Source organism: Aquarana catesbeiana, linkage group LG07, assembly GCF_042186555.1.
Source record: "Aquarana catesbeiana isolate 2022-GZ linkage group LG07, ASM4218655v1, whole genome shotgun sequence".
NCBI classification, from domain to species: Eukaryota; Metazoa; Chordata; class Amphibia; order Anura; family Ranidae; genus Aquarana; species Aquarana catesbeiana.
In genome coordinates, this window is record NC_133330.1 from 98,759,647 (window position 1) to 98,780,697 (window position 21,051).

The window sequence follows — 21,051 nt, forward strand, 5'->3', positions numbered from 1 at the left end:
GAAGGGGCGCTTTAGGAGCGGTAAATACACCGCTCCAAAGATGCGGCTTGCAGGACTTTTTAGACCGCCCTGCAAGCGCACTGCTCCAATGTGAAAGCCCTCAGGGCTTTCACATTGGAGTGCATTGAGCGGCTCTATTTTTAGCACTTTAGCATCTGCAAAGCACCTCAGTCTGAAAGGGGCCTTAGTGTTTTACTTCTCCTTGGATATATCCATATGAATCTTGTTTACCAGCAATACATCATGTTATTTTCTCTAAGTTTGACGTTTACACGATTTTTATGCTCCTGAAGAAGCGTCCCTGTACGTGCAACATGTCGAGCGTTTAATTGAATTTTGTGCCCGGATCCACATCCTGACCCACAGTACTCCTTACTTACTTCCCTATTTGGACACTACTACAGGAATTCCAATTACTGCTCTTGTGGATGTACTATTGTACCTTTCTATTCTACCAAGTGGTGTCTGAGTTTGGGGGGATTTCACAATATCAACTGTATGTATCTATATGTAATAACTTTATCAACAAATTTTCTCCAAGCGTCTTCCAGGACAGCCCATGAGACCTTGGGCTCCTCCTACCAGGACAGGAAACACGTCACCCCTACCAGATAAAAGGGTGGTCCTCCAGGCCCATGTCAGTTATTTGTGTTTCCTCCGGACGGGGGTTAACATGTTCCTGGAACCTGGTCCCTAGGTCTCATGAGCAGGGGCTCTGTAGGGCTATTTGGGGCATTTCACTAACCTCTCCTCTGCCAGAAGCAGCACTCCGCTGGAGAGGTTGGCTGTGCTGCGGTCTCCTGTGTCACAGTGCCTGGGGAAGGCCAGGACCGGCATGGTGTCAGCTCCCATAGCGCTTTTTCTTATGAAAGCAGCAGTATCCTCTCCTCACAGGCAGCGTGGCTAGTTGTGTGAGGAGAAGCAGGAAGCTGCGGTGCTCGAGTAGGGGGCGGAGCTTCTGCGCGCCAAGCTGGCCCACAGGAAGTACTGAGAGCAGGTCACTTACGGGGCATATGACGTCGACGCCGGTTCCAGTCTCTTTAAACGGTGCAAACAGGAGACCCTGGCCGCTGGTGTCTTCTGGTAAAAGCAGCCAGGCTGTGGAAAGCCAGAAAGGGGCAAGTTGGATCACTCTGCAGTTCCTACACAGGCAGTCGATGCGCCCAGCACCTCACAGGTAAGCCTGAAGTGTTATGTCACTCTTTGCTTTCCCTGTGAGTGTTCCCTCCCCCTCCCCTCTCTGTAGTAGTGGGTTAAGGGGACACATATCCCCTCTCCTGCACATGGTGGTTCGGAGTGGCGGGGTGGCTGTGAGTCTCATTATGGGTCACTTATCTTTTTGTCTTACAGACCAAGACTCAAGCGCAGCCACCTAAAAAAAAGAAATGTGCGGTGTGCGCAAACAAATTGAGCTCCTCGTGGAGCAAAGCCATTTGTCACAGCTGTATAGATGGCCTTGTAAAGGATGACCCGGTTGCCTCTTGTCAGAAAATGCTAACCTCTGTTAGGGACGAGCTTGCGTCCACCTTTAGTTCCTTTAGAACGCTTATTGACAAGCTCCAGACCCCAGCAGAGGGTCCGTCCACACAGAGAGCTTCAGTCAGCACTCTGCAGCAGGCAGAGAGTGAAGACTCTGAGGCTGAGGTCAGACCTACCCGTTCTTCCCCTGAAGAATCGGGGTCAGATATAGAGCCCAGGGATAGAGAATCCATTCGAGGCTTGAGATTTAAGTCATCTGTAGAGGATGTGGATGACTTGTTAAAGGCTATTTATACCACCCTTGAATTGAAAGAGGAGGAGGTTCGGTTATCCAAACACGATCTTGTGTATAAGGGATTGTATAAGAAAAAACCTAGAGTTTTTCCAGTCCATAGTTCGTTGGTTGATACTATTAAACTGGAATGGGATAACCCGGGGAGAAAACCATTCTTTTCTAGTAACCTAAAAAGAAGGTTCCCTTTTGATGAGGACACTGCGCAGCCGTGGGATAAAAAACCGAAGCTGGACGCACCTCTTTCACAGGTTTCAAAAAATTCGGACCTAGCGTTCGATGATATGGGTACGCTTAAGGATCCGATGGACAAGAGGGGGGATATCCTTCTCCACAGAGCCTGGCACTCAGCGGTTGGGAACCTGAAACCAGCTCTGGCCTCCACTTGTGTGGCCAGAAATCTGGAGGTTTGGTTGACCCAGATTCAGTCACACCTGTCAGCGGGTACCTAGAAAGAGCAGATTTTAAAATCTTTTCCTCTCCTCTTTTAGGCGGTAGGTTTTTTGGTGGATTCTTCTGCAGAGTCGGTAAGAATGTCGGCCAGCACTTCGACTTTAGTGAACTCGGCCAGGAGAAGCATCTGGCTTAAAACCTGGTCAGGGGACCCAGCCTCCAAATTACGCCTTTGTGGGCTTCCCTTAACAGGCGATCATTTATTTGGCCCAGGACTGCAGGAGGCACTGGAACGCGCGGCTGATAAGAAAAAGGCGTTTCCAGAGAAAAAGAGAATCCCGACAGCCAGAAAATGTTTTCGTGGCCAAGGAAGGCAACAGAGTCCTAGAGAAAAGGACAGCAGGCCGAAAAAACACTGGACTGGGCGCAGAGGCAAGGGGGGAGTGCTGTTTAACCCTCCTCCAACAGCCCGCCAAGCCACAGTGACTTGTGTTCCCCGGTGGGAGGAAGATTGAGGGGCTTCATCCCACAGTGGGCAGCAGTCACTTCGAGCCCCTTCCTCCTGGACCTAGTGACCAATGGGTAAAGGCTGGAATTTGTTCGCCAACCATCAGAACAAGTGTTGGTCACCTCTCCTCCACAAGATCGAGAGAAAGCGAGGGCTCTGGGTCTCCAGATCGGAGACTTATTGGATCAAAAAGTCCTGATTCCTGTTCCAGTCAGAGCAGGGCAAGGGATTCTATCCCCATGTATTTGTGGTCAAAAAGCCGGTCGGGAAAGTTTCGACTTATCCTGAATCTCCGGACTTTAAACAAGTCCATCAGAAACAAACATTTCCGGATGGAGACGGTTTTTACTATCAAAAACCTACTATACCCAAACTGCTTTATGGCCACGTTGGACTTAAGGGATGCCTATCTTCACATCCCTATCCATCCAGCCTTCCAAAAGTTTTTGAGATTGGCAGTGAAGACGAGTATGGGGACCCGACATTTTCAATTTCAAGCCCTCCCTTTCGGTCTCTCCTCAGCCCCACGCATCTTTACGAAGGTGTTGGGGCAAGTACTGGCTCCACTGAGGTTAAAGGCGATAACTATTATCCCTTACTTGGACGACCTCCTCATAGTGACAAAATCATACCAGAGGCTGTTGGAGGATCTCCAGGCTGTCCAGGACTTTTTACAGTCCCTAGGCTGGTTGATAAAGAAAAATCGTCCTTGATTCCGGCCCAGAAAGTAACTTATCTGGGTTACGATTTTTGCTCAGTGAACCAAAGAGTTTTTGTTCCTCAGGAGAAGATTACCAAAGTGTTCCAGACTATGTCAGCATTGCAGACCAACCAGTTGGTCTCTCTGAGACAAGTGTCGAGGGCAGTGGGTCTTATGACCATGTTTTCCTGCAGTGCCATGGGCGAGACTCCGTCAGCGTCCGTTGCAGATATTTCTATTAGGCAACTGGGACGGGGATGTAAGGTCCCTGGAGTCAAGGATCCGGCTTCCCGCCAGGATAAAAAGAAACCTGTGGTGGTGGAGAACTGGCCAGCACCTAGCAGGAGGTCTCCCATGGTCCTTTCCCATACCCCGAAGAATTACCACGGATGCGTGTTCCTGGGGATGGGGAGCCCACCTCAGCAATGCAGTAGCACAGGGAGAGTGGTCCTCAAATGAGGCAAAGGCCTCATCCAATCAAAGAGAGCTGCTTGCAGTTCAGAGAGCCCTGCAGTCTTTTCAGATGGAGATCATGGGTCACAACCTCCAAATTCTGTCAGACAATATCGCGACAGTCACGTACATCAACAAGTAGGGAGGCACAAGAAGCCGGATGCTTCAGTCCATTGCCCAGGAGATCCTTTCATGGGCAGAGGGGAATCTAGCCTCAATTTCGGCTGTACACCTGAAGGGGACAAGCAATTGCCTGGCAGATTATCTCAGCCATCACAGGATAGACCGAGACAACTGGTCCCTTCATCCCGAAGTCTTTGCAGACCTCGCCAGGAGATGGGGTTATCCCGTAGCGGATTTGTTTGCAAACTGAAACAACCGCAAGACGGAGATTCTTTTCCATTAACCAGGCAGACCAAGCCTTGGGGATCGATGCTCTGGCAAACCCGTGGCCTCCAGGCCTATGTTATGCCTTCCCGCCAATCGGACTGATTCCAGAAGTCCTCCGGAAGTTTCTGCTAGAGGAGACGGATCTCATTCTAATTGCCCCATTTTGTCCCAAGAGGCCATGGTTTTCCCTGCTACAGTCTCTGGTTTCAGAGCCTCCGCGGAGTCTTAAGAAAAGGGAAGACTTATTGCAGGGTCCAGTATCGCACCCTCAGGTGGTTTCCTTAAACTTGACGGCCTGGTATCTGAAGAAAAGATACTGAGCGCCCAGGTGTTCTCTGACAAGGTAGTCAAGACTCTTGTTAACTTGTTAATTGCAGGAAGCCGGTTACTAGAGCCATATATTCTAAAGTTTGGAAAAGGTTTAACTCGTGGTTATCTGAAAATGAACGATTAACCCATGATATTCTGTCTATTTTGGAATTTTTCCAAGAGGGTGTCGACAAAGGTCTTTCAGAATAGTGCATCTAAAGCCACTTTGGCTAGATGGAAAAAGCAAGCCATCTCTGAAGCTTACAAAATTAGGGAGGTTCCTACACCTTTTGTTACTGCGCACTCAACTAGAGCCTTGTCTACGTCTTGGGCTGAGAGGGCTGGTGCCTCACCGGAACAAATTTGCAGGGCTGCCACATGGTCCAGTTATTTGACCTTCATTAAACATTATCGCCTGGATCTCCTATCAGCTCAGGAGCAGGCGTTTGGTCGTAAGGTCCTTCAGGCAGTTGTCCCTCCCTAGACTGGTAAGTTCTGGCTCATCGTCTCATTGGCTGTCCTGGAAGAAGCTTGGAGAAAAGCTGAGTTAGACTTATCGGTAACGCCTTTTCTGAGAGTCTTCCAGGACAGCCGGATTTCCACCTGGTTTTGTCTGAAGTTATGTGTATTATGCATATGTTTTGCAGGGTCCTACAGTTCTTGAGAAAACGGACATGGGCCTGGAGGCCCGCCCTTTTATCTGGTGGGGGTGACGTGTTTTTCCTGTCCTGGTAGGAGGAGCCCAAGGTCTCATGGGCTGTCCTGGAAGACTCTCAGAAAAGGAGTTACCGGTAAGTCTAACTCAGCTTTTTTACAAAATCAATTTATTACCTATCCACTTTTTTAGTTTTTCATATTTGTATATGGCATATATTCATATGCCCATTAATTCTTCCTGCCATTCAGTAATTGCTTGCCCGTACCTTGCAATGCATTATTATTATTGTTATTGTTGTTATTATTATTATTATTATTATTATTATTATTATTTTTATTTTTTAATCCCCCTGCAAAAAAAATGTGCATTTATTTTATTGTAAAAGGTAAATGTGTGCTTTTAAAGTTGTATGATAAAATCATAGCTTCTTTTGCTGCTAGGTACTTGTTTGGAATGTAGACAATTGTTCTTTTTAGGTCTCGTTCGCACAGGCGCAATACCGTGTGAATGAGGTATTTTGTTAACATTTCTGGAGCGGCATGCAGGCAGCCCATGTTAGCGAACGTAGACTCCGAAGCTGTACGGACACGGCTGTACATCCAAGTTTGATAGGTGGGCAGGAGCATGACCTCGAATACAGACAGTGTATGTTTGGGGTCAGAGGCTCACCCCAGCATGCCCATCAAACTTGTGTGTGGCTGTGTCCATACAGCCATTGTGTCTCCATACATAGACTGTACATGCAGCTCCAGATGTGTAAGCAAATGCATTATTCTCACTGTATGGTTCTCTGAACCTCTGTGAATGAGGCCTTGGTTTTATTCATGAAAAAGCTGCCTATGTAAGGCAATCCTTGTTTCAGTTTTGTAAGTTCTAGTTTAAATTTCCTATGTTTTGCTTCATCTCTGTAGGTGGCCTGCTATGTGTATTCATGGTGATAAGAGCCAACAGGAGCGTGACTGGGTCTTGAATGGTGAGTTTTCAGTTTAAGTCTATAATTACATGTAAATTAGCGTGTGTGTTTTTTTTTTTTTTGCAATAGAATTGTTGCAAAAGAATGATTCTAAAGAGTACTGTCTGCACTAATGTTGTAAAGCGCTGCGTAAGCTGTCGGCGCTATATAAATTCTGTATAATAATAATACTTGCACAAAAATCAATTTTCAATGTTCACGCTAGCGTGACTCCAAAGTCACATGGTTTCCAGTGCAACTTTGATTTGACTTTATGCTCTCTGGATCAGTCTCACCTTAGTGCAGACAACTTTTTCAAAATCGCACCGATTTTGAATGGGTGCCATTGAAAAGAATCAGCTGCGACTTGTCATGCGACTTTGATGTCCAAAGTTGCACGAATGGAGCCTTCAATGTAAAGTTTAACAAAGTCTTTTCTGTGTTACGGTATTGCCATAAATTTGAGTTTAGGTGTGACCAGGTTGAAAAATGTTTTATAGTTTCTAGACTGAACCATATTGAGTATACCCATTGCACAAAGCTTTCTGTGAAAGGGGATCGCTTTTTCAACTGCTCTGCCCCTGCAAATTGCTGTTTTTTTTTTTTTTTTAATTTTTTATTTATTTATTTTTCCCTTTCTCCAGAATTTCGCAGTGGAAAAGCCCCAATTCTAATTGCCACAGATGTTGCTTCTCGAGGTCTAGGTTTGTAACTTTCAGGTTCAGTGTATTTATAAAAAAAAAAAAAAAAAAAAAAAAAATTCTTCCAAGTTCAATTGAAGTAGATGTGTTTCTGTGATAGTTGTGGCGTTTTCAAATCTAGGGTGTTGAACGCTGCTCTTACATGTGTGGTGCCCCCCCCCACTGTTAAATTTTGTTTTTTAACATTCTAATAGTATTTATAAATATTATACAAAGCACTTTGTTGCTTTCATTTGCATTTTTTTTAATACATTTACTGGGTTTCATTGTTCTGATCTTGTAAAGTTATTAGTAATTTATTATGTATATTGACATGCTGCTTTTCTTCAAAAAAATCTAGTTACAGCCAAAGCCGTTTTTTTTACATTGCAAAAATAAGTCCCTCAGTCTGTTTCTTGTTACTTGTAGCCATTCTAGTCTTGGTTTTGTTTTCCTTATTTATTCTTGTATTATTGGAGGTTGTAAAAAGCTATTATTAATTAGATGTTCTCGGCATTGGAGAGCTTGCTTAAGTTTGCCATTGTCAAAATGACAAAAGATTTAAATTCTAATATTCTAGAAAACTTCCTGGTCTCCTTCTCCCCAATGGAAAGGTGGTTCACTAGTATTGAACAGTGTGTAGCAGTGACTTTCCACATGTAAAGTTAATACCTGCAGTGTGTGGTGAACTAAAGGCCTTTTAAAAGAGTAACTATTTTCAGCTGACCGCTCATTTGCTGTTGTGATTTATTTATAAAATGCATTGCTATCTGCTGTGCATTACCATTTCCTGCAGTCAGTTTGCATTAGGTGACAGGTAAGTTGCTGTTACGTTATGGAGGTTTTCTGTGCTCAATTTAGGTTATTTACTATATATATACCTTTTACCTTTTTAAAGTAGTTTGCAATAATAAAATCTTACCTTTTTTTTTGTTGTTGTTGTTTGTTTTTGACAGAAGCTGCAGATCTCTCTCAGTACAGGGCCAGGGGCCTGACGAAAATAGAGGGGATTGAACGCTGGAAGCTGCCCACCTAAGGGGCACTGGCTTCTCACACTCTTCCCTCGCAAAGGTCTTGTACTGAAGAGGCAGTTTTTCGGTCTGCATCTCCAACCCCCTAAACTTTCCCTTTCTACGTTGGGGTGCAAAATGTGTGATTTCCATCCTGAGGACCGAGATTGGTCTACAGCCCCTCACCTTTATGGCTGCTGGTTTGAATATCATGTCTTATTGTATAGACGGACCACCTTTCTAGAAGGGAGATCAACTGGTGCTTCCCACTATGCTATGCCCTGAGCAGCTGTGGGGAAGTCCCAAGCCATGGAAGACTTTGGGAAGTCTATTGGCTATTGAAGCAGAGGAATAGCCCCTTCTGCTGTATGTCCTCAGACCACTGTGACTTACTTTATTTCCAATATAAGCTCCTTGATAAAAATACAGGGAGCTAAAATGCAAGGTATGTTTTACTTCCTATTTATTTGGGACAGCCATGAACATATAAAGCCTTTAGATTCTTGTCACGTCCAATTTGACATCCCCCAGCCCTAACCTGGTTAAACCCAAATTATTGCACCCTAGATACTTTGTAAGCCTAATTTGCCCTCTTTCATATCCCAAAATGCTGTACTTTTTTAAATTTATTTATTTTTTCCCGGCCACTTTTCCTCCCCACATAAACTATATACACAGAAACCCGTTACCTGCAGCTAAGTGATCTTCTGTAATAAGAAACAGACCTTAATGCAAAGTCATAATTTTGTTCATTCCCACAGTAGGACATATGAAACTGGGGTTTTCACTTAACAGTTTAGTTAACTGTTCACAGCAGATGTTAAGTGTTGGAGGATGGGGTCTCTCTTTGCTCATTGACAGGCTCTCAGAAGTTGAAGCTAGTGGCTCTTCCACAGAATCGTCTAGTCAAGCGAGTGCACGTGATGGGACCTCTTGCTGCGCCTGGACCATTGATGCATGCTCCCCACCACGGTGGTCCCGTGTCCATGGATGAAGGCGGTAAGACCGCTAAAAGGATGGGATTGGCAACAGCTGGTTCCCCACCTCGCTGAGGGGAGTGTGCATCGGTCCGGACATAAGCTCACCCGAGGATGAATCCCATGAAGTAGCTCAACTTCGGTTTATTATTTTCTTTATTTTTTTTTTTTGTGAACTCTTGTAAATGTTTTTTTTTTTTTTTTTTTTTTTTTCAGTTTTATAACATTTATGGGTTAAGCATGCATTTCAAAAATGTTATTTATATATATATATATATATATATATATATATATATATATATATATATCTCTACCTGTCCTATAAAATTATGTCCGGTGAACTTTTATTTCTCCCTCGCTCCCCATATGTTAATCCAGAATTCTGGACCAACATTTAGAAACTTTTAGAAAAAATTAAAATATCTGGATCTATCTCTAAAAAGTATTCCACTCAAAACCATTTAATAAACTTGTTTTCACCGGATTTTAAAATGTTTTATTTTTATTCGGTATATGATTGTAATAAGGTCATCTTTTTCTGTTTTCAGAGTACAGTAATTTGATTTTAATAAAGAAAATATGTTTAAAAGGCAACTGTAGTATGCAGGGGAAATCTACTATCCCATTGTAGGTTATGTTTCCACTAAGTTTTTAGATCTACTGCCATATTGTAGAAACTTTATAACTTTTTTTTAAATTTTACTTTGTTTTTGTTTGTTTTTTTTTGTTTTGTTTTTTTTTTTTTTGTTTTGTTTTGTTTTGTTTTAAATCACTACTTGGCTCTGTCTAACTTGAAATTTTTTTTTTTTTTTTTTTTTTTTGTTTTTCTTTCCTGATGTGTTTTGTTTTTTTCAAACACGTCAATTTTTCTGATCAATGAACAGATGTGGAAGATATCAAGTTCGTCATTAACTATGATTACCCAAATAGCTCAGAAGATTACGTGCACCGAATTGGACGTACAGCTCGTAGTACAAATAAGGGTACGGCTTACACCTTTTTCACCCCCGGAAACTTGAAGCAAGCTCGTGAGTTGGTCAAAGTTTTACAGGAAGCTAATCAAACTATAAATCCTAAGCTTATGCAACTGGTGGATCATGGTCGTGGAGGTGGAGGAGGTAGGTAAAGAAGTGTGGATATTTACATCTGTCTCAAACTTAAAGTAATACTGTGACCAGGTATAGACATTTAATGTTTAACTATTTTTAAACAGCAGCAAATAGGCTTTACATTAAATCTAAAAATAAACAAAACTAGTGTAGCGCAACCAATATGAAACACAATCAAAAATTAAAGTCCCAATAACGTGAAAGTTCCAGTGTTGTGCAACTCTAGGTGATAGTTTATAGAATTAATAATTCATAATATTCAGTGACCAACACCTCCTAGCTGGAATGCCTGCTTGCCTCCAGATATTGACCCCACTACAGAGTCTCAAACGCCTGATAGTATGTCTCTCAGATGGCCACGGGGAGGGGGGGATCGTCCCCTTGGCGTCCCTGGACCACGCTGACCTCCTCCTAGGATCTCGATCAATCATGTGTGGCCATAGAATGACAAGGGGGAAACCATAGTGTTCTCTGCTTCAAATATTTATTAAAACTATACATAGGGATAAAAATACTCACATAGGTATGTGAGAAACATGCATATCAACTCTCCATGTTGAAAAAATATTGCACGCATCAGGTAAGTATAACATGTAATTGCCTATACTGTAAAATCACTTTGCTTTCAGTGTTCAATTTCTATATTTGCATCACCTGAAATGAAGATACCTCTGTTTTGTACACTCCATAAAATCCTATTCCAAAAATGGTTAGCCAGCACCAGAATAACTCCACCCACTCCCAGCATACCTCCATTTTGTAGCAAAGTGGTGCTAAGAGCATAAACCCTCAGAATAGCTGCCAAGGAAAAAAAAAAATCCTATATACTATATAAAATTCTTCGACTGTCAACCTGTTCAAAAGTAGCCATGCAAGTTTGGAATGGATGCTATATGTTGAAGAGAACCAGAAGCATTCGCAGATCTTGTGGCGTATGCCTTGACGGGAAAGGTTGGAACCTAAATACTATACATTTTCACCCAAAGATGATGAGATGAAAAGCTGGTGTACCCTTATGGGGGTCCATATGGAATTCTAAAGGAATTGGTCTCTCTGACGGAGCAGTGGTTGAGAGATGAACTGAAACACATCAGGCAATGGATATATATATATATATATATATATACATACTTTTTTTGTGAACTGAGCCAGATAGAGGGACAGTAGAACAATTGCCCTGGTTTATGTGAAATTCAGAACCATTGTAAGTCAGAAGAAAATGCTGAACTTAACCACCTCAGTACAGGACACCTTCACGCCCTTCCTTCCTGCCCAGGCCATTTCTTAGCTTTCACACTGTTGCACTTTGAATGAATGACAATTGTGTGGTCATGCAACACTGTGCCCAAATTAATTTTTTTTTTTTTCTTTACACAACTAGAGCTTTCTTTTGGTGGTATTTAATCACTGCTGGGATTTTTATTTTTTACAAAAAAAAAGAAAATACAGACATTTTTTTTTTTTTTTTTTTTCCTGTCCAGTAAATATTGTAAATAGTTTTTCTCCACTGATGGGCTGCACTGATGAGGCACTAATATGCCACACTGATAGGTGGCACTGATGGGCGGTATGGATAGGCACTACTGACGGGCAGCACTGATGAGCAGGCACTGACTGGCATCACTGATGTGCACTGCTGGGGCTTTCCTATATGATGATAAAGTGCCGATTGCCTGCCCAGGTCTCCCCTGCGAGATGGCGCTGACCAGCACTCCTCGCCACACACACGGTCAGTAGGCATGCTGATTCACGGCACTTCCGTATTTACACTTGACCAGCTGTGATTGGACACAGCCAATCACATGGTTAAAGGCCTGCGTCGTGTTCTAGCAACCCAATCGCTGCGCTGCAGGGCACGCAATAGCGGACATTCTTGGGTGCCGCCATATGACGTCCTCCCAGAACGAGAGCCGCACCATCCCTCCATCATTTGGTGGACAGGCAATAAGCGGTTAAACACTACCTTGGATCCTGTGCAAAATAAGAGGTTTCTTTCAGGCCAAGGCCACCAGTTTAGACACTTGCCTTGCAGAGCTGATGGTTAAAAGAAACATCAGCTTGTGGATGAGAGAGGGTAATGTCTCGCATGTCAGTGAACCAGATTCAGATCCCACTGTGGGCACAGGGCATTGAATGGGGGAAATCAAGGCGTGAGAGGTAATTGGCTGCAGCAAGATAAACACTGGTCCAGACCCAGCTGCAAGAAGGGAAGGATTCACCTGACTCCATGTACGAAAATGTACCTTACGAGGTGTAGCCTTCCTAACATTCAGAAATGCATTTGGGGAACGTTTTTCTGCTCCCCGAACACCTAGCAAAACGGCCTACAATGGATAATATTGAGAGTAGACAGAAATTCCTGAATACAGAGATTCAGTGTGATCAGGATAAAGGGTTGGTTTTACTTTCTGCACCCATGTGAAAGTGCCTGAATGGATGTTGTGATCACCACAGAAGATGCAGTAGCTGTGAATGACACTCCCTGTAACCCAGAGGAATGTCTGAGAGTCAGTGGGTCTTGTGGGAGTTTGGACATTAGAGACAAAGTGTGCAAGTCCCTTCAGTGTAACTTCGGAGGCACCCCATTAGAGGGAAATGGGAGAGCAACAAAATTTTCCACCAAGCAACATTTCCAAATTATACACCAAGATGAGGCTAGAATTCTGTTTTAAGACTTGCTTTTCACCATAGAGAATTGAGCTGCTAATGTTTGTTGTAATTTGGTAGACACTGTTTTATGGTGAATTGCTTTTGTATATTCCAGCTTACAACAGATAGGAAGTCTTCTATTTAAAAAAAAAAGTGTGTATGTATGCCTTATTTTACTTAAAAACTCCCTGACAGTTTTTTTTTTTTTTCTCGCCATTAGGTGGCCGCTCTAGGTACCGCACTATCCCCACTAATAACAACCCAAACATGATGTACCAAGAAGAATGCGAGAGAAGAATGCGTGGCAAAGAAATGGGCAGACGTGATATGCGGAACAACAGAGATGTTGGGCTTTCTAGCAATGGGTCTGGAAGGGACCAAGGTCGACAGGGCTATGGCTATGGAGGGCAGAATACAAACTTTCAACCTACCCAGTATAGCTACGGGCAGGGCGCTTTTACAGCAGGGGCACCGGCAAGCTATGGTGCAGCAACATACGGTCAAGCACCACAGCCGCTGATGTCCCAGCAGTTCGCCCCGCCCGGGGCTTCTTTACTGAACTACATGAATCAAGCAACTAGTTATCAGTACCCACCCCCTCCCCCACCTCCACCTCCCCCCTCTCGAAAGTGAGCCTGTAGTTGGATTGTATAAGTTTTTTTTTGTTTTTTTTTTTTTTTTATCTGGTTTCAGTTTGTAATGTTCGTTGTCAATTTTCCCTTTTTATCTTGAGTAAGAAACTGAAGTTGAGGGAGCAGTTTGTCAGTACCTCATGTTCAGTGTGATCCAGGGTTTCAGGACCATTCTTTTTATAGCTTGCTTTGTTGGTAATTGTGGTCACCTGCACTAGAAATCTTTTGAATTATGGTAAATGGTCAGGTCTTTATACACCTGACCTTACCCCTTCCCACTCAGTCCTGCCAGATTTGTGATGCATTTAAGGACTGTTGTATCAATATTTAGAAGATTTTTATTTTAATTTTTAACATTTACAGGTAGGTAAAGGCTTTATTACAATGAATCCCGTTGACACTCTCTCCCCATCTTGGTAGTGTTAGTATTCATGGTTCATTAAGTACATCACTATTCCAACAGAAGAATTGCAGAAACCTTGGCAACATTTTTAAGGCAGTAGACCCTGCCATGCAGTGGTGTCCTGACCAATATCTCAGGTGGAGAAGGGGTTTGGGATATTTTTTTGTCTTTTCCTGCTAAATACACAGGTAGGTCCATCCATTATTGTGCGATTGTTTGCTTGGCCCTTTATACCATGGCTCTCTTGGGACCTTTTTTCCCTCCCATAGTAATTTTCTTTTCTTTCAATTTTTTTTTATTTTTTTTTTTATAATGGGTGTTAAGTTCCACACAGCAATTTCTCTCTATTTCCATCTTGCTGCAGAATAGTGTTTTTTTTTTTATTTTAATTTTTTTTTTTTGGTTCAGCTTTGTTCAGCCAATTGGTTTTGTAAATAAAATGTCCAAAAGTGTGGTTTGTTTTGTATGTGAGGTTTTGTGTGGTTTGGGTGCTTTCACACCAGGGCGTGCACTTGTGGGACATTTGGAAAAGTCCTGCAAGCAGCATCTTTGGGGCAGTTTGGGACGCTGTATACAGTGAATTGCAATGAATGGGCAGCGCTTCCAAAGCACCCGAAAAGCGATTTGGAAGCGCCACAACATGGGCGTTCTTAACCTCTTCTTTTTTTTTTTTTTGGGGGGGGGGTTTAAAGCGCTGATAAAACAAGCGGCGCTTTACCACTAACGGCCCATGCTTAAGGTGTGAATACTTCAAAATACCTAATTTTAAGTGTAAAATTTGCTTCCAAACACCCTTTTTGAGGCATTTGTTTAATAGCAGTCACATGATCGCTGTAATACTGTTGTGTATCTGATATCAACTTGGAGGACTGCAACGCCCAGCAGCATGGCAGCCCTACATGGGAGACTGGGAAGGGGCATTGTTTATAGAAGATCCCAGGACACTGGGTATCTTCATACTTTTAACGAGTTAGACTGCTACTGTCTTCAGTTGGTTGGACAAGAGCAAAAAACTGAAGATATGCATAGTTGGGATGTTTTTTATTTATTATTTTTTTTTAAGACAAGAAGGTCCCCTTGTTTCCTGGTTCCAAATGTCCTTGTGAGCCGCCCCCCCCCCTCCTCCTTTGACTGAAGTTTTTACATTGCTTGTGTGCCAAGTCGCAGTGGTGGAGCTTAGGCTGCTCATTAGTATTAGTCATTTTGTATTGTGAGTAGACCATGTTTTTTGAGCTGGTTTGAATTTGTAATATTCTTTGTCAATTTTCCCACAATTTTTTCTTTGTCAACAAGCCCACAACCCTGGATACCCAGAGAAGGTGGAGATCGTTCCCATATTTCTTCATGTAGGCAGGAACCTGGACTGAAGCTTCCCTTGCACTGTATCCTCGGGTCAGTTTGTTCCATATATCTTGGATTCCAATCACTGGTCTGGTCTTTACACCAGTTCTCAGGAACCTTCCTCCAGCTTCTTTGTGTCAAGGGGAGGAATTTGCATCTTCTCTTACTGGGTTACAACACTAGCTTTCAGTAATCCTTTGATTAATAGACTGTCTTGGTCGCAAGCAGAAGCATTCTTCCCCTTCCTGAAGTATAACTAAATGCAAAACTTTCATTTTAGTTTTGGATGGAGTTCAGAGGGATTAGAATGCTTGTCGTTCGTTTTTTGTTTTGTTTTTTTCTGTCTGTGCTCCCATTAACGACTTCTATACCGGGCACTTTCACCCTCTTCCTGACCAGGCCACTCAACACACTTTGAATAACAAATGCGCAATCTTGCAACACTGTATCCATATAAAAATGTTTATCTTTTTTTTTTTTCCCCACACACATTTCTTTTGGTGGTATTTAATGACGACCACTGGTTTCGTTTTTTGCTAAACAAATGAAGAAAAAAATTCTGAAAAACAGTTTCTCTTACAAAATTTTGCAAGTAATTTTTATTTTCTTGCACAGATAATCAGTGCCCTGATTATCTGTGTATATGTCCCTGTGACACTTGCAAATTACCGACTCGGCTTTGCTCACGCTGTGCAGTGCATGAGGGAAGTACTGCCGATAAGCAGCAAGTGTGTTTACTTGATCAGCTGTGATTGGACACAGTTGATCACATGGTAAAGGGCCACTGTGATTGGCTCTTTTACTATGATCAGCTCTGTCTGGAAGAGCTCTCTGCAGGCCGAGAGTTGAGCTATCGGAGTTAATGGCTCAGTTCTTGGTCTTAGAGGCTACAGGTGCCAGTTGTAGCTTGGATCAGTGCTGCAGCCATTTATGTGAGTATTGTGGTGGACCGCCCTACTCACTCCCAAACCCTCCCCCTGATACAGTTTCCTACTCTCTGGAACCAGGTATTGTACCCAAGAACTAGCTTAGGTGCAACCAGGAGCGCTCTTTACTCTTTAACTACTTCCTGCCCAAGGTAAGTAATAGGACGTCCTTGACTTTGAGCAGGGATATCTGAATGATGCCTGCAGCTACAGGCATCGTTCAGATATCGTCTTTTTCAGCCGGCGATTCCCTACACCATAAGAATGATCATAGCGGCTATTCGGCCGCTTGATCGTTCTTACGGGCAGCGAGAGGGGGTGTCCACTCCGGTGCTTCTACTAACTCAGCGCTTCCATCGGTGAGTCGGAGAACGGATCCGCCGGCCCCAGATGTTTGCTTTACCAAAGAAATTTCTGGTGGACCAGATGGTCGCGAAGTCTCTGATAGTTCAGAGGCCGGGCGCAATGTTATGACGTCATGCCCGGCCTCTGCATTCAAACAAATGGCGCCGCCTGGAGAGCCGAGATCGTTTTTTTTTTTTTGTTTTTTTTTTTTTTTTTTATTATTTCATGCTTCCCAGCCTAGAGGTGAGATGTGGGGTCTTGTTGACCCCATTTCTCACTGTAAAGAGGATTGATTATGCCATATTCCTATTACAAGGGATGTTTACAATCCTTGTAATAGGAATAAAAGTGATCATTTTTTTTGTACGATGTACGTCGGCAGAATGGCACAGCTGGGCAAATGGGCGTACCCGTACGTCCCTTTGTATTTGCCGCCGTGCCATTACGTGCGCTGGCCGGGAGCTCCGTGAGTCGGGTCCCGTGGACTCGATCACTGTGGGGATACCCGTGATCGCCTCACGAAGAGGACCAACGAGGAGATGCTAATGTAAACAAGCATCTCCCCGTTCTGCCTAGTAACGGTGTCACTGATCTCTGATCTCTGCTCTCTGTGATTGTGTAGCCACGCTTCCCCCCCACAGTTAGTAACACATCGCTAGGACACATTTAACCTCTCCCTAGCCCCCTAGTAGTTAACCCCTTCACTGCCAGTGTCATTTACACAGGAATCGGTGCATTTGTATAGCAAAAAATAATGCTTTTTTTTTTTTTTTTCAAAATTGTCGCTATTTTTTTTGTTTATAGCGCAAAAAAAATAAAAACTGCAGAGGTAATCAAATACCACCAAAAGAAAGCTCTATTTGTGGGGAAAAAAAAGATGTCAATTTTGTTTGGGAGCCACGTCGGACGACCGCGCAATTGTCAGTTAAAGCGACGCAGTGCCGAATCGCAAAAAAAGCACTGGTCAGGAATGGGGTAAATTCTTCCGGGGCTGAAGTGGTTAACGTGTCAAACTAAAAAAAGAAAAGTGAAATTAACAAAAAATGTTTTTTAAAAATTGTAAATTGTCCCTCTCCCCGTGTGCTCGCACGCAGAAGCGAACGCATTTGTAAGTACGGCCCACATATGAAAGCGGTGTTCAAACCGTTATGTGAGGTATCGCCGTGAACATTGGAGCAAGAGCAATAATTCTAGCCCTAGACCTCCTCTGTAACTCAAAACATGTAATTAGTCAAAAAAAATTTAAAGCGTCGCCTATGGGGATTTTTTGAAGCGTGACATGTTAGGAATCTATTTACTTGGCGTAACTTCATCTTTCACATAATGCAAAAAAAAATTGGGCGAACTTTAAAAAAAAAAAAAAAAAAAGTGTTTGGAAAAATTGCTGCGCAAATACCGTGCGAGATAAAAAGTACCGTCATTGTATTCTCTAGGGGTCTTTGCAAAAAATAAAAATATAAACCTAGAATGTTTGGGGGTTGTATGTAATTTTCTAGTAAAATGATGACTTTTACATGTAGGAGAGAAATGTCAGAATTGGCCTGGATGGCAAGTGGTTAACAGAATTTATACCACACAAAATCCAATAAGAGCTTGATCACGTTATCCTAAACAATGCAAACTTTAAACATCTGTTCATTAGATGTATGATGATATTGCTAACATTAACCTACTTAAACAGTTCTAGTTAGCAGTAAGCTAAGCACCCAGGCAAGCTTTGATTTAGGCTGGGTTTACACTAGTGCGACAGACGCTCCGACTTAGGGAGCTCATGTCACTTGACGTGTGAAAATCAATATTTCCCTATGGGAGCCGTCCTAACTGGTCAGACTTTGAAAATGCTCCCTATACTACTTTGATCCTACTTCAGTCCATTGACTATCATTAAAGTCGGATCGCCGTCTCGCATGATCCGACTTTGGCATGCGACTTGTGCTCAGATGATCTTTTATTTTAAATAAAAAACCGGCATGGGTTCCCCCTCCAAGAGCATACCAGGCCCTTGGGTCTGGTATGGATTTTAAAGGGAATGCCCCTATGCTGAAAAAGCGGCGTAGGGGTCCCCCCCGAATCCATACCAGACCCTTATCCGAGCACGCAGCCCGGCCGGTCAGGAAAAGGGGTGGGGACAAGCAAGCTCCCCCCCCCCTCCTCCTGAACTGTACCAGGCCGCATGCCCTCAACATGGGAGGGTGGGTGCGTGCTTTGTGGCGGGGGTACCCTGCGGCCCCCCCCACCCCAAAGCACCTTGTCCCCATGTTAATGAGGACAAGGGCCCCTTCCCGACAACCCTGGCTGTTGGTTGTCGGGGTCTGTGGGCGGGGGGGCTTATCGGAATCCGGGAGCCCCCTTTAATAAGGGGGCCCCCAGATCCTGCCCCCCCACTCTGTGAATGAGTATGGGGTACATTGTACCCCTACCCATTCACCTAGGAAAGAAAGTGTCAATAAAAAAAATACTACACAGGTTTTTAAAGTAATTTATTATTAGGCAGCTCCGGGGGGTCTTCTCCTGACTTTGGGGGTCTTCCTTCTCCACGCTCTCCGGCCTCTTCTCCCGCTCTCCGGTATCTTCTGCCGGGCTCCTCCGCTCTTTTGCTAGCGGTGGCTTGGTCTTCTCCGCCGTCTTCTTTCCTCTTCCGATGTTGACACAACGCTCTCTCCCACTGTAATGCCGTGTGTGCGTTCTGCAACGACTTATATAGGGATGGGGCGTTGTCACTGGGTGATGTCAGCCGGTGACCCCGCCCCTTATGTCACAGTCCCATCATGCCCTGGGACATCACCCAGTGACTACGCCCCATCCCTATATAAGTCGTTGCGGACTGCGCACACGACATTACAGTGGGAGAGAGCGTCATGGCAACAGCGGAAGAAGACTGTGGAGAAGACCGGATCACAGTGGGCAGAAGATAGCAGAGGAGCCCGGCAAAAGAGGCCGGAGAAGAAGGAAAAGACCCCCGGAGCTGCCTAATAAATTACTTTACAAACCTGTCTAGTGTGTGTTTTTTGTTTGTTTTTTTAATTGATACTTTTTTTCCCTAGGTGAATGGGTAGGGGTACGATGTACCCCATACTCATTCACATAGGGTGGAGGGGCCGGGATCTGGGGGCCCCCTTATTAAAGGGGGTTACCAGATTCCGATAAGCCACCCCCGCCCGCAGACCCCGACAACCAACGGCCAGGGTTGTCGGGAAGTGGCCCTTGTCCTCAACAAGGTGGGGTGGGGGGCCGCCCCAAAGCACCCGCCCACTCATGTTGAGGGCATGGGGCCTGGTACATGGGGGGGGGGGGCTTGCTCATCCCCGCCCCTTTTCCTGACCGGCCGGGCTGCGTGCTCGGATAAGGGTCTGGTATGGATTTTGGGGGGACTCCCCCCCCCCCCCCCCCCCCCCCACACACACTGTTTTTTTTTTGGGGTAGGGGGTTCCCCTTAAGATCCATACCAGACAGAAGGGCCTGGTATGCCCTTGGAGGGGAAACCCATGCCTGGTATTGGCAGGGATCCAACTCGGATCCCCGTTCATTGAAAGTGGGACGCATGTAGGCTTCAAGTCGCAGGGCAAAGTCGGATCCAAAGTAGGACGGCTGTTGTGTCGCACCAGTGTGAACCCGGCCTTAGTGAGCCCATAACCCTGGACATACAAAGTACATTACACATGCTGTATTTCAGGTGTTTGGCTTTCACTTGTATAATCTGTCCCCTAGAAAAGTCAGCGTAAGTCAAGTCAAAACTTATACGATGTTCAAGCAGTCTGAAAAAGTGGAATTAATTTCTCTTCATAGAGTTCATAAGGGAGTTTTTTGATAAATATTTCTGTCCCAAGGGGAGGAGCTTTTCCAACCCAGTCTGCCTCCATCATATTTTCTCTGACCAGTAACCTGTACAAGATTATTATACCTTTCCATCCACTCCCGAAGGGAAGCTTTATTGTCTTCAGAGAATTAATCCATGCCTGGCTCTCAGCGTTCATCACATTGTTGGCTATCATTGGAGAATGATCTGCTGCATGGAGGCCTCCTGCATACGCGATTGGAGAAGCTCCTCCACTTGGGACAAAAAAAATATTTATTAACAATATCCCTCAAGAAATCTATGAAGATAAATAAATTAATTCAGGTTTTTTTTTCAGACTGCTGTTACATGTAGGAGTTTTGTCTAGGGATTTTTTTTTTTTATTATTAAAAAGTATATAAAGCAGTACAAAACGTGTACAGAGATTGTTTTCGTATAGTGTATGACTGGCTCTTATCCAAACAGTTTTAAACAGAAAAAAAACAAAACAACTCGATTGGAGCATGTTTAGCATGTAACAGAGTATCATTACTTTTATAAAAGAAAGGAATACAAGCTCAGAATAAAAGAACCTCTGGACCACTTGCTGGGGCGCCTAAAGGAAGGAGCCAACTAAACTTTAGAATTGTAAAAGTCTAGCCATCACTAACTGTGGAGGAGCAAGGCCGGACGTGTCCAGCCAGTTCTGCCAGATAAGGTTAAACTTCCTCATCAGTCTGGTGGCGTTAACATATTTAACCTACTGTGTTCTTGTAGACGACATCCAGAACTGGGCAATTCGCTTCCTAGCCAAGTACACCAACCTAGTGATCATGATAAAGCGTTTTGGGCAGCTCCAGATCATGTGTATGAAATTATCTCTATGCACCTTACATTTAGGACACAATGGTATATCTCTCAAGGTTTACGGTATGCTCTATTGAGGATCAAACCTTTAGCAGTCATTAGCCTGCAGGGCCTCCAACACCAATGAGGATCTAGATACAGTTAGATTAATTGCTTGCTTTTGAATCTGCAGTGCATGTCGGAGATACTGATACAATTGTTTA

The 21,051-nt window shown here is 43.9% G+C and overlaps 1 protein-coding gene across 2 annotated transcripts in view; it reads left to right on the forward strand.

The window, feature by feature from the left end:
- Positions 1–17,674, forward strand: part of DDX17 (DEAD-box helicase 17) — a 41,357-nt gene extending 23,683 nt beyond the window's left edge. Inside the window, exons 10-13 of one of the 2 annotated variants that reach the window (XM_073592530.1) lie at positions 6,094–6,155; positions 6,779–6,838; positions 9,686–9,919; positions 12,780–17,674. In XM_073592530.1, coding sequence (XP_073448631.1) covers positions 6,094–6,155; positions 6,779–6,838; positions 9,686–9,919; positions 12,780–13,192 — 769 coding nt within the window. In that variant the 3' untranslated portion in view covers positions 13,193–17,674. Of the gene's footprint in view, positions 1–6,093; positions 6,156–6,778; positions 6,839–7,770; positions 9,286–9,685; positions 9,920–12,779 lie in introns of those variants that run through there. The other variant, XM_073592531.1, reaches the window with a different exon arrangement.
- The last annotated feature ends 3,377 nt before the right edge of the window (positions 17,675–21,051 follow it).